This window comes from Juglans regia, chromosome 8, assembly GCF_001411555.2.
Source record: "Juglans regia cultivar Chandler chromosome 8, Walnut 2.0, whole genome shotgun sequence".
In the NCBI taxonomy this organism is placed as follows: domain Eukaryota; kingdom Viridiplantae; phylum Streptophyta; class Magnoliopsida; order Fagales; family Juglandaceae; genus Juglans; species Juglans regia.
This window is the reverse complement of record NC_049908.1, coordinates 21,052,072-21,067,582: the sequence shown is the minus strand read 5'-3', so window position 1 is coordinate 21,067,582 and position 15,511 is coordinate 21,052,072. Positions and strand designations below refer to the sequence as shown.

General features: G+C 34.6%; 2 protein-coding genes across 2 annotated transcripts; one reads left to right on the top strand and one right to left on the bottom strand.

Moving 5' to 3' along the window:
* The first annotated feature begins 6,440 nt into the window (after positions 1-6,440).
* Positions 6,441-8,799, top strand: LOC109021904 (probable prefoldin subunit 4). The gene is made up of 3 exons (XM_019004666.2): positions 6,441-6,505; positions 6,652-6,762; positions 8,255-8,799. Exons 1-3 carry the CDS (start codon positions 6,497-6,499, stop codon positions 8,435-8,437), a joined length of 303 nt encoding a protein of 100 aa, XP_018860211.1. The 5' UTR covers positions 6,441-6,496; the 3' UTR covers positions 8,438-8,799.
* A 2,094-nt stretch (positions 8,800-10,893) lies between these two features.
* On the bottom strand, positions 10,894-12,420 carry LOC108984344 (PRA1 family protein E-like). The gene has a single exon (XM_035693479.1). It carries the CDS (start codon positions 12,170-12,172, stop codon positions 11,645-11,647), a length of 528 nt encoding a protein of 175 aa, XP_035549372.1. The 5' UTR covers positions 12,173-12,420; the 3' UTR covers positions 10,894-11,644.
* Positions 12,421-15,511: the final 3,091 nt, after the last annotated feature.

Below are 15,511 nucleotides of genomic sequence, written 5' to 3'. Positions count from 1 at the left end.
TGATATTACCCATACTGCAATTCCTGGCCATAATTGGGAGATAATGGATTCAAACCGAAAGAGAGCCTCCAATAATGAAACTTGGTGAACCTGCTGAAGACCCTCAACATCACTTGTCAGCACCAAGTGTTTATCAAACGCCCAAGGACGCTCACGTTTAACACGCTCTTTACCACAGAGATTCTCAAATTCTACAATAAACAATGTAGGACTAACATCCCTAATGGAAATCATCTTCACAGGACACCAAATCCTCTTCATGGTATGCTTAAAAGCTTCCTTATTGAAGTGTTTAGCAATGAGAAGTTTGAACAGCAAGCAACACTCACCCTTTACAAGAGCATCATCCAGAGATGCTTCCTCCACCACTAAGGCTGCTTTTGGTTCCTAAACTCAACTGAGCTCAGTCTAATTTTAAGCTGGGTCTAACATCCAAACACCCAACTCTCAAATTTCTAAACTCATCTCAACTCAAAATCTCCTTACACATGAGACTCACAACCTTTTTAAACTTAATATGTTTATACGTGAGACTCACAACCTTTTTCAACTTCCCATAAAAAAGTATTAAACTCATTTTAACATCCAAACACACTTTAAACTCAGTTTATATGAGCCTCACATAACTCTCTCCACTACTCAACTCACTACTATTCATAAAACACTGAGCTCAACTCAACATCTAAATGTAGCCTAAGTGTCCCAAGTTTGTATTTCTAATGGAAACTAAATGTGGTAGAAATAAGGTGGAGGTTGTAAGGGATAGAGTGGAGTTTGACAGTAGCTTTGTAGTTGACAGTAGGGACCTCAGTGGAGAATTAGCTTTCTTGTGGAACAGCTTTGAAGACATTTGGTTGGAATCTTATTCTCAGAGTCATATTTCCATTATCATCAAAAGGGTAGAGGATAATTATGAGATTATGATTACAGGGTTCTATGGAAACCCTCTAACTTCAAGAAAGGGTGAGAGTTGGTAGCTTTTGAAAATGCTGAAACCTAGGCAATGAATGGCTTGGTTATGCTTGAGAGATTTCAATGAGATTTTGCATCATCATGAGAAATAAGGGGCAGCTAGGAGACTATATTCACAAACGGAAGCTTTGAGTGATGCAGTGGAGTTTTGTTGTTTAAGTGACCTTAGATTTCATGGCTCAAAATTCACCTGATGTAATAATAGAGAGGGTTCTCAATTTACTAAAGAGAGGTTGGATCTGGCTATGGGCAATCTTGGACTAGTCTCTTCTCTATTGGTAATGTCAGTGCCTTAGCTACCCAATCTTTTGACCATAGTTCTCTATTGGTCTCCATGAGAAATGAATCAAGAAGTGAGATTAGCAGGGATACATGGTGGGAGAAACTTTTTAGATATGAAGCCAGTTGGGATCAAATGGAGGAATGTAGCAGTATTATAGAAAGTAGTTGGCTTTAACAACAAGGCCTTTCTAGCTCAAAGTTGGGGATTGTTCTTAAAGGTTTGCAGAAGTGTAAAGAGTCACTACAAAAATGGAGTAAGGAAACTGTGAATAAGCAGAGAAGGGTTATCCATGCTAAGTTGAATCAACTCTCCAAGTTGCAAAACATGAATACAGGCTCTCATTCAGGTCCTGTTAAGCAATTGCAGAAGGAAGTGGAGGCCTTATTGGAGGAAGACAATACTTGATGGTAGCAAAGAGCAAAACAGGCTTAGCTCAAGATGGGGACAGAAATACCAAGTACTTCTTTCACATGTGTGCTAATCAAAGAAGGTAGACCAATGTTATCAAGAGAATTGTTAGGAAAGATGGATCAATGGCCTGCAATCCTAAAGATATCACAGAGACTTTTTATCTATATTATCAAAACCTATTCACTTCATCCAATCCTGAAGGTTTTGATGAATGTCTAGGTTCACTGACTCCTAAGGTAAATGAAGAGATGAATTCATTTCTGTCCAAGCAATACAAAGCAGAGGAGGTTAAAGAGGCACTTTTCAAATGAATCCTTTGGGCTCTCCTAGTCCTGATGGATTTCCAACAACATTCTACTAAAATCACTGGCATACTGTTGGTTGTGCTATTACTAATACTGCTCTCGAGGTCCTCAATTCAGCAGGAGAGGTTGGTCATATAAATGAAACTCATATTGTATTGATCCCCAAGATTAAAAGTCCCAAAAATAGTACTTGATTATAGGCCTATCTCTTTATGCAATGTGCTATATAAGATTATTTCTAAAGTCATAGCCATGAAAGATATCCTTCCCAATATTATTTCTCCCACTCAAAGTATATTTGTACCTGGTAGGCTAATTTTGGACAATATCATTGTTGCTTTTGAGGCTATGCACTCTATGAATTCAAGGGTTCACGGGCAGAAAGAGTATATGATATTAAAGTTGGATATGAGCAAGGCCTATGATAGGGTGGAGTGGAGTTTCTTAAGAGAAGTATAGAGCCAACTCTCTTGAATGGGCAAGGCTTATTGGTATTCTTGATTTATATGAAAGAGCCTTAGGACAAAAGCTTAATAAAGAGAAGACTTATATTCATTTTAGTGCCAATACCATAAGGGATGCAAAGGAATTTGTCATTATCATTTCTAGAGTTAGATCTTCATCCTCTCATGAAAAGTATCTTGGTTTACCTACTCTCATTGGTAGATCAAGATACAAAGCATTCAAGAGAATCTTGGACATAATCAGGAGTAAGATTAGTAATTGGAAGTCAAAGTTTCTATCTCAGGCAAGGAAGCAGATCCTCCTCAAGGTTGTATCCAAGCTCTGCCTACTTACTGCATGTGGGTTTTTAAACTCCCAAAATCTTTACTCAAGGAGATCAATAAAGTGATGCACCAGTTTTGGTGGGGACAACAACAAAATGAAAGGAAAGTGCATTGGGTCTCATGGAGTCAAATAGGGAGTCTCATGGAGTCAAATAGGGAAAGCTAAGGCTACAGGTGGACTGGGAACTGGGATTTTGTGACTTGGAAAGTTTGAATGTGGCTTTGCTGGCTAAGCTAGGATGGAGAATCTTACAACATCTTGAATCACTTGCTTCACAGATCCTGAAATCAAAGTATTTCCCAAATTCATCATTTTTTCAAGCCAAGCTTGGGGCTTGACCCTCTTTTATTTGGAAAAGCATCATAGTAGCAAGGAAATCAGTAGAAGAAGGCTCATTATGGAGGATTGAGAATGGTCAAGGTACTAGGATCTGGAAGGATAGATGGCTGCCTCAACCCTCAACATTTAAGGTTCAAAGTCCAGTACGGATTTTGAGTGCAGATGCGGTTGTGGCAAAGCTCATTAACCAAGAAGATAAGCAATGGAAGGTGGATCTTGTGGAAGCAATTTTAGAAAGAAGAGAAGGAGAAATCATTAAAAGGATCCCAATTAGTTCTACTGGATCTCTTGATAAGCTAACCTGGGGCTTGACCCTCTTTTATTTGGAAAAGCATCATAGTAGCAAGGAAATCAGTAGAAGAAGGCTCATTATGGAGGATTGAGAATGGTCAAGGTACTAGGATCTGGAAGGATAGATGGCTGCCTCAACCCTCAACATTTAAGGTTCAAAGTCCAGTACGGATTTTGAGTGCAGATGCGGTTGTGGCAAAGCTCATTAACCAAGAAGATAAGCAATGGAAGGTGGATCTTGTGGAAGCAATTTTAGAAAGAAGAGAAGGAGAAATCATTAAAAGGATCCCAATTAGTTCTACTGGATCTCTTGATAAGCTAACCTGGAAACGCATAAATAATGGCCTATTTTCAGTTAAAAGTGCTTACCATCTGCAAAAGGAACTCAATGGATTGTCAAAGGGGCAATTATCAAAAACTGCCCCTAAGGAAGATGGGTGGACCTGCTGTTGGAAGTTTCAAGTTCCCAATGCCACCAAGGCCTTTGTGTGGAGAGCTTGCCTAGAGTCCTTGCCTGCTAATCTGAACTTGTACAAAAAACAAATTGTTGAGTCTACATTGTGCCCCATCTGCCTGAGAGAATAGGAGTTTATGGTTTATGCACTATGGACCTGTAGCTCAGCTATGGATGTGTGGAGTCAGTGCCCAACTACTTTTCATAAGAGCACTCTTAGTGCAGATAGTTTTAGAGGAAATTTTTAAGGCCTTAGTGCAATAACTGAGCAACATACCATGGAGGTATTTGCCATGATAGTAAAGAAGATATGACTAAGAAGAAATGAGTTGGTATTCAATGGTTCATTTTTACATCCTTCGTTGGTGGCACAACAGGCTAAGCAATTACTGGAAGATTTTCAGGAGTTGTAGTCTAGTAACAGTTCAAAGACTCGAGTGACTAATGCTATGATAGATAAATCGGAACCTCCTCCAGCATACTTCTACAAAATCAATTGGGATGCAGCTATAAATCAGTCTAGTGGCAGTATTGGAGCTGGAATTGTTGTTCGAGATCATGATGGTAATGCCACGGCTACCAAGAGGATGAAGAGAGTAGGCTTCAATGACCCCTTCTTGGCAGAGTCCATTGGAGCTTTCCAAGCTGCAATATTTGCCTCTGAGCTTGGTCTGCGAAATGTCATATTAGAAGGGAATTCTCTTCAAATAGTTAGGGGTATTTCTCAACAAATAGAAAGATGGGATTTGGTTGATATGGAAGATTATTCATCTTGTATTCTTCCCTTCATTTCTAGAAGTTTATCAATAAAGTTTCTATTTTCTATAAAAAAAATTATATATGTAAATATATAACTTAATATATAAGGATAAATAATAACATGTTAATACCTTAATATTAGTATTCATATTAAAGACTAAATTCATATCAAGGAAGCATAAACAATAAAATTATAATTTCATATTATATTAATTTTATAATATGTATAATATATATAGCATAAAAATTTACAAGATTATAATATATATATATATATATATATATATATATATATATAATCTAAAACAATTAAATACATATTACGATTGGATTTGGTCAAATTCTATTTTCAAGATACCGAACTGGTTTTTGATCAGTTTCGATTCCTAGCCATCTTCCTTCAAAAAATTAATAAAAACAAAAAATAGTTTAAAATATTAAAAATTATGAAAATAATCAGAAAAGTAAAAGTCGAAAAAAAGAAAAAAGACACAAATAATTTAGAAAAATAAAAGAATTGAAAAAGCCTAAATAAACAAACTTATAAACTAAACTTTAGAATATAACATTAAAAATTTCAAAAGCATATTAAATTATGAAGAAGAAATTATTAAAATTATCAAAAGGAATCATTAAAAAAAATCTAAAGTAAAAAATATTATAGTTAAAAAGAAAAAGAGGATGAGCACCTCATTGGGTGTGGTTGCAACCCTAGATCAATCGCTAGTGGTTACGGGCACCAAAACTCGTTGGCGGTGGCTGCAGCCACCCACCTCTAGATTTGCATCGGGTGGCACGCTGATTGTAAATTTTTAAAACTTTTTGCAGTCAAGGCAGATTTCGAATTTGAGTAGAGTATAATGTTTTATGAATAATAGTAAGTTGCGATGATAAAATAAATTTTGTAAGATTCACTTAAAATGAGTTTAGATATATTTGGATGTTAAGATAAATTTAAATATATTCATATAAAGTTGAAAAATATTGTAAGTCTCACGTGTAAAGAAATGTTGAGTTGAAAAAAGTTATAGATCTCACGTGTAAAGAGGTTTTGAGTTGATATGAGTTTAGTGATTTGAGAGTTAAGTGTTTGAATGTTAGACTCAATTAAGGCTACATTTGGTTATCAAACTCAGCTGAACTCATCTAAGTTCTGTATAACTTTAAGTTGAGACTAATATTCAAACACCCAACTCTTAAATTACTAAACTTATCTCAATTCAAAACTTTCTTACACGTGAGACCCACAACCTTTTTCAACTTAAAATATCTTTACATGTGGGATCCACAACTTTTTTCAATTTTTCATAAAAAATATTAAACTCATCTTAATATCTAAATATACTTTAAACTCAGTTTAAATAGGTTCCATATAACTTCATCTATTACTCAACTCATTATTATTTATAAAAAATTTAACTGAGCTAAGCTCAACTCAATATCTAAATATAGTCTTAAAGTTAGACTGAACTCAAATTCCAAACCGGCTAGGCTAATAATATCACACTTGTCATTGTTGTCAAAGAACACATTTTTAGCTTATGATTTCTTTATAAGTGAGTGTAGATAATAGATTTAATAAACTACTCAATATAATTAAATTTAAAAGAAAATTTTAAAATTTAAATATTATAAATCAAATAATTTAAATCTTCCTATTTTAATAATATAAATGGAATATTGAACATAGTTGAGACTTTATAATATTTTATATTTTTGAAAATGATAAAATCTGAAAATAAAAAATTTGAAAAAATAAAGATAAAAAAAATAGCCTTATTGCAAGTTCAAGTTCAACCATGCAATGGGTCTTGGTCGTGTGGAGTTTGCAGTGGCATCGAGCTTCTACAAGACACCAATATTCTTCAAGCTTCTCAAATCAAACTAACAAACATGCAGCAGGTAATCAGAACCCCTATGAAACCCTAACAAAACCCTCCTTCATTCCAATCGTGCTTAGTTTATCTTTATTTCTCTATTTATTATTATTTTTTTTTGTTATTATTTATTCGGGGGTCTGATCCTGCTTTTCAATTCTGATACCGAAGGATGGGGGTTCTGATACGGAGGTGACTTGGGAAGACCAGCAGAACATCAACAAGTTTGGAAGATTAAACAACCGCTTTCACGAGCTCGAGGATGAGATCAAAATCGCCAAGGTTTAGTACTACAAATGTATTTCGAAAATTATATAATGATTTTTATTTTATTTTCACTTTTCAAATGTTGTATTACCTGTAGTTGTTAGTAAAGTTTTGACTAATCTTCTTATGCTTTTGTTTCGATTTTATTTATGTTTGTTTATATGCTTTTTCTTTCTTTCTTTATTTATTGCCGAATAAATCTTGTCAAGTACTATGGAGTTGTGAGTCACTGAATCTGTTCCATAATTTGAACTCGGTTTTGAGAAATAATTAAAGAAAAATTCTAGATATAAGCCTCACACCTTACACACTACTTAAAAAGTATATGATTTTACTTTTTTACCATCATATTTCATATTGAATTTATTTCAATTCAATATGAAATATGAGGATAAAAAAATAAAATCACATATTTTTAAGTAGTGTGTAGGGGTGTGAGGCTTTTGTCAAGTACTATGGAGTTGTGCTCTTTGGAAAGGCTAAAACCGAGGAAGCCAAGGGCAAGCTAACAGCTTTTTCTCTTATGTATAAATGTTTCAAGATATGCTTGAACGGACTTAGAAAAATAAAATATATTAAAAGAAGCAGATACTTTAGTCTCTAATCTACTGATATAGGAGTGCATGATCCCCAAGTATAATTACACCAAAGTCTCTCTTTGTGAATCAAGTCTCATCTGAAAATTCATAGAAACTAGTTAATGTAGTATCTGCATCTTGTGAGATCATCTACATTAGTTTGAGAATATGTAGTAATCTCTTGTTGATTTGTTTTGTTACTGTGCCATGTGAACTAGGAATGGTCGAGCAGATCTCACCAGCTTAATCTAAAATGGCTAGTTCTCCTTTGTAATTGTGTTACTTTTTCATAGATCTCTTTCTTATTTATTGATGGTTATATAAACACTGGTATGGAATTTTTTAATACCTCTTGACCTGAAAAGGAACATTGCTATTAGATGTAAACGGATATGAATCGTTAATCTCTTAGGACATTGCAATGTATAAGAAAATAGTTAAAAAATCTCAATTGCTAAAATTCTGCAGCTGTGAAAACTGCAAATTCATGGTTATAATCACTGCTACTAACAAGGTGCAGGTCACATGAATGCTCTAGCATTTCTACATGAACTTACATGTTGAAGTATATATGTTCTTGAGCAATGTGGCCTCAACACTAGAGACAGTTGGTTGAATTTGGAAGGTTGATGGCCAGTATTCCTTATGGATAAAGGGAGTAAGTAAAATAAGAAAGTTGAAACATGTAAAATGGAACAGAATTTGGGATGCTTGAGGGAATTAGAACAATCATTTGGCTCCACATGTCTTTTTTGCATATATAAAGTGCCTGTGTGATACAGGCTGCCTTAACTGTGTTAAAGCTAATTAAAGCATGGAATTTTTTCTTTCCTGAATGCAATATGTGTGGGAAACTGTATATTTTCAGGTGGTCCTGTTCTTTGTTTTTAACATCTGCTCCTCCTTACTAAACGTTCCTTTTTCCTCAGGAAACTAATGATAATCTGGAGAAGGATGAAGTGGAGAGTAGGATAGAACAGATGAAAGAGATGACAAGCAAGAACTTGGAAAAACTCGAGGAAGAAAGGGATTCAATTCTTGCACAGATGGCCGAGTTGAAAAAGATTTTGTATGGGAAGTTCAAGGACTCCATTAATCTAGAGGTGGATTGATACGGATGAGAGTTGCAACTTCTGTCAATTTGGTTGGCAAGTTATTAGGGGAATGACTTTCAGCAGATTCTGATGCTTGGATATTATTGCAGTCGTCTTCACCACCAATAGCTTTGATCTCCTGCGAGGAAAAGGCTCAAAAGTGCTTCCAATCCTTATTTTCATCACAAGGATTGCTGATCCTATTTTTGACCCAAGTGGCTGAGATTGGTCATATGGATATGAATAGGTGTGATGATACATCGTCTTAGTTGGAATTGGAAATGTTATATTCAGGGTAGGATCCTGTCTCTAGACCGTGTGAAGACTTTGAATCAAGGCATTTATTTCCATTATGGGTCAGCCTGTTCATTCAACTCGGGTTGAAAAGAAAATAGAATTGAGAGATCTGGTTGTGGCCAATCCTAAAGCCAAGAGGAGGTGTTGTTTGGACCTTAGCATGTTAATGGGATGATTGAATGATGCAACTACCCAATTGAAATTCTCCATGACTTTTCATAAAAAAAGTTGTGGCAAATTGATGTGGCATGTGTATGGGTGACATGTGGCAAACTTGGGTGGCCGTCCCATCCGAACTTCTCCAATCATCTGTATTCTTAATCATTCTAAATATTAAGGACATTCGGGAGAGGGCGACAGGTGTATAAGAGGCTTGTTTGGACACTTAGGTCTCGTTTGGATGTAAATTTTAATCCATCTCATTTCCTTTTCTGATATAACTTAAATATAAATATTTTTTATTTTTTTATTTTTTTTTCATATAATCATTATCTAATCGTTATGTTTTTCCGAAAGTTTCAAATAAAATATGAAAAATAATTCAATTTTTTTAAATTTAAAATAAAAATTATATTAAAAAATTATATTCTAACAATATTTTTAACTTTATAATATCTTTATTCAATATTTTTTCTCTCATATCTTAAAATCTAATAAAATATCTTAATTTAAATAATTTTATTACTATTTACATATTTTTCATCTCATCTCATTCTTCCAAACGAGACCTAGGTTTCCAAATGAGTCATAAGTTTTTTTTTTAATCAAGTAGCTAACTCCATAGGAAAAACTATTCTATTGGGATACTTTTGTTTCCTTGCTCAATTTCCTTTGAGCAAACTGTCATCAATAATCATATAGTGAAGTACTATATACATATTGTTTTTAGAGCTTTGCTTGGAAGTCTAAAGCCTAATAGACTAGCATTCAAGAACATAAAAAAGAGATGGTCATGTGGCTTGAGAGGCCCTTCAAAGATGATGAGGTTCTCAAAATGTCAAAACTAAGGGTAGTGTAAAAGCAATTAGCTCCAATTGGTTTTATTATTTCTTTCTTCCAATCTTATTGGAATGTGTTTGAAGATGGAAAATAAGATTGAAAAAAAAAAATCGAAAAACTGGTCGAACAGATCGAACAGAAGGTTCTTATGAACAGAAACCAAATCCAAATTAGATGCAAACACAACCGACAAATATATATCAATAACAACAAATGTAAACTTAAAAGCCATAAACTGAAATAATGAAATTAAGCACATCAATGCCTACCAAACCTGTTTGTTTGTGCCAAAGGATTTTCGAAGGCTTTTGCTGATCATAAGCATAAATAAACATGCATGCCACTCAATCTAGAAAACAACAAAAAGGCTTTTCTAAAGGAAGATTTTTTATCCAATCTGCAGGCAGATCGGGATGACTTTAAGAACAGATAGAGCGTCAAAACAATGATGGCTATAACTTCTTTTTTCCTTACAACTTACAACAATGATGGCTATAACTTGGGACCGGAGAAATGCTTAATCCCTCTTGCTCTCCCTCCCGTTCTTCTACTTCTTGGTCTCCCAGCCAAGCCATACCTTCATCCTCGACTTCCTCTCCGTGGCCCTCTTGTTCTCACTCAACCTCGCGCTTCCTCGCCTGCCCTCCATACGCCTATTCCTCGTGCGGTCATTCCCGATCAAGCTCTCCCACTGCTCTCCCATCTACCGGCCGCCTCTTCCAGTTTTTTGGACGATTGGGTTGCGGCCCAAACCCGAGAAGAGACCGATTTCTGGGTGTTGGGTCCACCGTCCAGGTCTATCGCAACAGGGGAGGTGTAGGGTGTTGGGTGTTGGGCGTGGTGTTTATTGTTTAACACTGATATATATCTGTTTAACATTGATTTGTACCTGCAAAGGGAGGGTTGGTTTGGGAGGGGCGGAGTAAGAGGAAGAGGAGGGAGGGACGATGTGGGAGAGGCAGAGTTTGCAGAAGCTTTACAATCTGGTTTGGACCACATTGGAGCAAGAGAGGTGCGTGGGTCTGCAAATTAAATTGCGAAGGTGAAGGATTGAAAGTAAGAAGGACGGGTCGCTGTGCAGGCCTAGATGCAAGGCTGTGTCATTGCTGGCAAAATTATCTTTTTTATTTTTTTTATTTTTCTTTTTCACATTTTTTAATATTTTTAAAAAATAAGTAAAATATTAGTATATTCACTTCCTTAAAAAAAATTATTTCCACGATTCCAAACAATCCCTTCTTCAATTATAAGAACTACCAAAGAAACGTCTCGTCCGATTCATTTACATTTTTATAAACTCTCCATTCGATGTTTAAACATTCCCATACTATTCTATATATTTCTCAGATAGTTTCTTGGGCAGATTATTTCTGATCCTCAATCTCTCCGATCAATGACATTCTAACATTGAAAAGGCTTTTCATTGGCCAAGAAGAGAAAAAACAAGAGGCTGTTAATCTAAAATAACATCAGAAACTGACAAGACAGTATCAAACTTTATTCACTGACCCCATGAAACCAAAGAAATCACCTTCCCCTGTTGCTGCTAGCTGCAATTCGACACTCCCCATCTGACCCTGATGATTCCAGTGTCACTTTACAGCCTGAATGTGTGTTAATAAACTAACCAAAAAGAAACCCAAAGAATCAAGAACTCCATAACTATTAGCAACCAAATAAGAGAAGGATCATCAAGCGCAATATCAATATCAATACCAATATCAAATCAACAGAGCACAGAACCTAACCCCTCATATATACAGCCAATTACAGCACCCACCGCAAATCAAACCCGGAGAAACCAATGTCAACTTGTTTCTTGAAATCGGTCAATTACCTCAATACTAAATAGAAATCAAACCTTAAAAGGCGAATCACCAGCCGTGAAATCGTCAAAAATTTTCATGAATGAAAATGAGGAACAATTACTCAAATCCGAGTATATGGGGTTGGCCATGGTGTCTGTGTCCCCACGACCGAGACCAACCCACCTTCCATGGCGCTTTCCTCGTCAAGAAACAATTCATCCGTGCCACGAAAACCTGCGTGCAACCCGACAACCACGGCCCCAACAATCAGAGCCACCAAAACATTCAACCCGACATTGGTGAGCAACAATGCGACCACAGTAACAAGTCCCAGAACACCAAGCACAACCCTGTCGTCCAAGGCTCGATCGAAGAGGACGACCGGAGTGTCTCTATAGAAGTAGAGGAAGAACCAGGCGACAAATACAACGAGAAAGACAATCATGGAGATGGGTTGCCACAGCAGGCTGAGGTAGAGGATGAAGAGCACGGCCATGACGTAGTTGACTCGGAAATGGTAGAAGTTCCGTCTGATGCGGGAAATGGCGTCCTGGTTGGAGTATGGGAGAGAGAAGGAGGATAATGGGGTGAAGAGCTCCGGCCATGGCCGCCTCGTGGCTATTCGAGTTTGATTTTGATCAGTTGACATGAAGGTCAGAGATCACGTCGGGGAGCTAGAGGAATGTGGTAATTGTTGTGTGGAAAGAGGATATGACGTAGGGAAAATCCAAAGGCAAGGGCCAAAGGAGTGGAGGGTTTTGGATAGACGAAGATGGTGGAGGAACGTCGGAGAAGGAAAATAAGACCAGAACCTTGCGCAGAAAATGGAGAGGTTTCCTAGTGGGCTTTCGTGGTTACGTATTTGTTAAAAGAAACCTACTAGTGATTACAAACCGCAATTTTACGTTTTTTTTGTAGATTGTGCAAATTTTATGTATTTTTTTAAAAAAAATTAAATAAATTTATGATTTACATGAAAATTTTAATTTTTAATAATTATAAATCTTATCTTTTTTTGAAAAAATATACATGACTTACACATTTTAAAACTATATCTAATATTATGTCAATATTCATTCCAAATTAACATATGATCTTGCAATATCCTTGACAACAACTAATGCCATCCGATCTAATATTTTAGGGTTTATTTAGATAGTGAGATGGGATGATTTTAGATGAGTTGAATAAAATATTATTTTTTAATATTAATATTATTTTAAAATTTAAAAAAATTAAATTATTTATTATATTTTATATAAAATTTTAATAAAATTATAATAATGAGATGAAATAAAAGGAGATGAGATAGATGGAGAGAATCCGTACCTTAAATCTTTTTACTCAAATATTTCTCATTTGCTCTCATTACAAGAGATCTCCGTTTTTCAGGCGTCAATTTTGACTGCAAATGGTGTTAAAAACGGCTGTAACAGACCACTCGTGGCTATTTTTCATCGTCTCTGGCACGCCGGTAATAACTTGTCACAATAGCCACTTTTACTGGCCATCCCCGTAATTAACCAAGTTTTTCGGCCATTGAAGTTGTCTCAGTCTGACAAACTGTACGTCGAAAATATAGTTACATATGTCTGTTTTTATCCACGTGATTAGCAAGCTGTCGAAAATTACCATTGGAGATGCTTATAATTAGAATAGAAATTTGCAGTTAATTATTTTTAATAAATAATTTTATATAAAATATATATGTTAATGAAGACTATAACCTGATAATATGTATATTGATCAAATTATTTTCATACCGTTATTTCCGCTTCATACATGACTTATCATTTTCAACTTATTGCTTTGTAATTGTGCCCATAATCATTTTCAAGTTATCATCCCATCCAAACTCACTTTTGATGCCAAGGATTTTTTGGATAGCGTTCCAAGTTGATTTTACTATCCAAAGATGATTCTCCACATGATCCGGTTGATAATAAACACCATATCTTTCTACAGTTGCATGGGCTACCATGAGCATAGGGTAGAGCAAAAGTTCGAAATTCCGGCTCCGAATTTGGTTCCGTTCCGACTCTGAATTTAGCTCCATTCTGACTCCTCATCGGCTTTGCTTCGACCCAGAGTCATTTTTTTTTTTTTATAATTCTTTTCAGACGGAGTCTCCGTTACGATCCGACTCCGAACTTCAAATACGAATCTGATATTGTACATATGTTGTAAAAATATATATTTATCTATATATTGATAATATATAATAATATAGTTGTTATATAACTAGAACTTATATAATTAAATTCTATAATAATATACTAGTATGAGTTAATTATTATAAAATAATATACTTATTCTAGATTAATAATAGTTTAGTATATGCAAACATCATAGTATTACTACTATACATAATCAAGTATAGAACTACATTAGACACTAGTACTGAAATAAATATAGAGGAATAAGTTAATAACACATAATACTAGTTTACTAAAGTGTAGTAACATGTAATTAGACACTAGAAAGTCTAAAATATAATTAAGTTAGAAATAAGTTAGACACTAGTATAATAACATGTAATACTAATGGATAATAACATGCAATTAGATACTATAGTATAAGTCTAATATAATAAGTTAATAACATGTAATTAGATACTATAAATAAATCTATTATAGAAATAAGTTATAAATAAGTATAACAATTTGAAAGCCCACAAATAAGTCTAATCTAGTAGAGAAATAAGTATAGAAACTTGAAAGTCCACGAAAAAATATTGTTTACAAATGGGCTAAATATAAAGGTAAAAAAAAAAACTCAAATTTGACTTTGCTCTAGCTTCACTCAACAAGTCGGAGTCAGAGTCGGAATCAGCGTCGGATTTATTCAATTTAGATATTTGTACCCTGTCGAAGTAAGCAACCATGACATAAATGTTTGGAATAGATTCTATTTTGAGAGAGTTGAAAAAGCACAATCTCCTTGAAAAGTTCTACACATATGTCCTTTCTCAAAGCATTTTTTTAGACAAAAATTCCGTTTTTTTCTCTTTTTAGATAGTAAATATTTCTTAGAATATGGAGTATGAATCAAACCCATATTTGAATTGAAATTGAGATACTACTCTAAGTTCTCCCCCTTTGAACCAGATAGATTCATATCTGAAAAAGGTTTACAATAAGCTAACGTAGGTAGTCCACACCTATGTCACATTTATTACAAGAAAGCCTTGCCTGCCTGCCCTTACGGCCGTACCGGCCTATTGTCGTATTTAAATGTGTAGATAAATTCATAATTCAACCAAAATATGTTTTTCAAATAAAAATTAGTATTCAATAAAGTCAAAGAAGATATTTATGCATACTTGGTTTATAAAAAGAGCTATTCATGGTAGGACATTGCCCTTGTCTTATAAACCTCATTGTAATGATACTAACAATCTTCTTACAACCAATCAAAACTTTACATTGTTCGAGCAACCAATAAAAATAATAATTGAAAAAAAAAAACTAAAACCAACAGATCTCTTCTAAATGCCTAAGCTCTTTCCTTAAAAAAAAAAATGCTAAATATACATATATAAAAACTTACGGTGGGTGGAAAACACCCCAAAAAAAAAAAAAAAAACCCGACCCGAATGGTCCGATTAGGTCTGACCCAAATCCGGTTTTGTTAGTTGGGTTGCAGGCCTATTGCTAACATTGACTAACTTTAACTACTATTTTACTTATTTTGCTAAAATTGACTAACAATGTAAGTGTTATCTTTTTATTTATTTAGTTGCCTTGTTAATTTTTTTTTTTTTTTTATACATGGGAGAGGAGGATTCGATCCTTGGTTCTCTTAATAAGAAACCAAGATGTTACCAATTCATCTAGACCTTGTTAATTTTGACTAACTAGCTGATTATTATTTTATTATTTTGTTAAATTGACTAACCAACTATCTTTTATTTTGTTTTGTTAATTTTGACTAACCTAACTATTTTTTTTTTCGCTAACCATTTATTTCTTTTTTATTATTTGGCATC

What these genes read in the sequence shown, in the direction of transcription:
- LOC108984344 (XM_035693479.1), bottom strand. Translation starts at nt 12,172, where the DNA reads ATGTCAACTGATCAAAATCAAACTCGAATAGCCACGAGGCGGCCATGG.
- LOC109021904 (XM_019004666.2), top strand. An exon ending in ATGAGATCAAAATCGCCAAG is followed by an intron (nt 6,763 to 8,254) that starts GTTTAGTACTAC and finishes CTTTTTCCTCAG; the next exon opens with GAAACTAATGATAATCTGGA.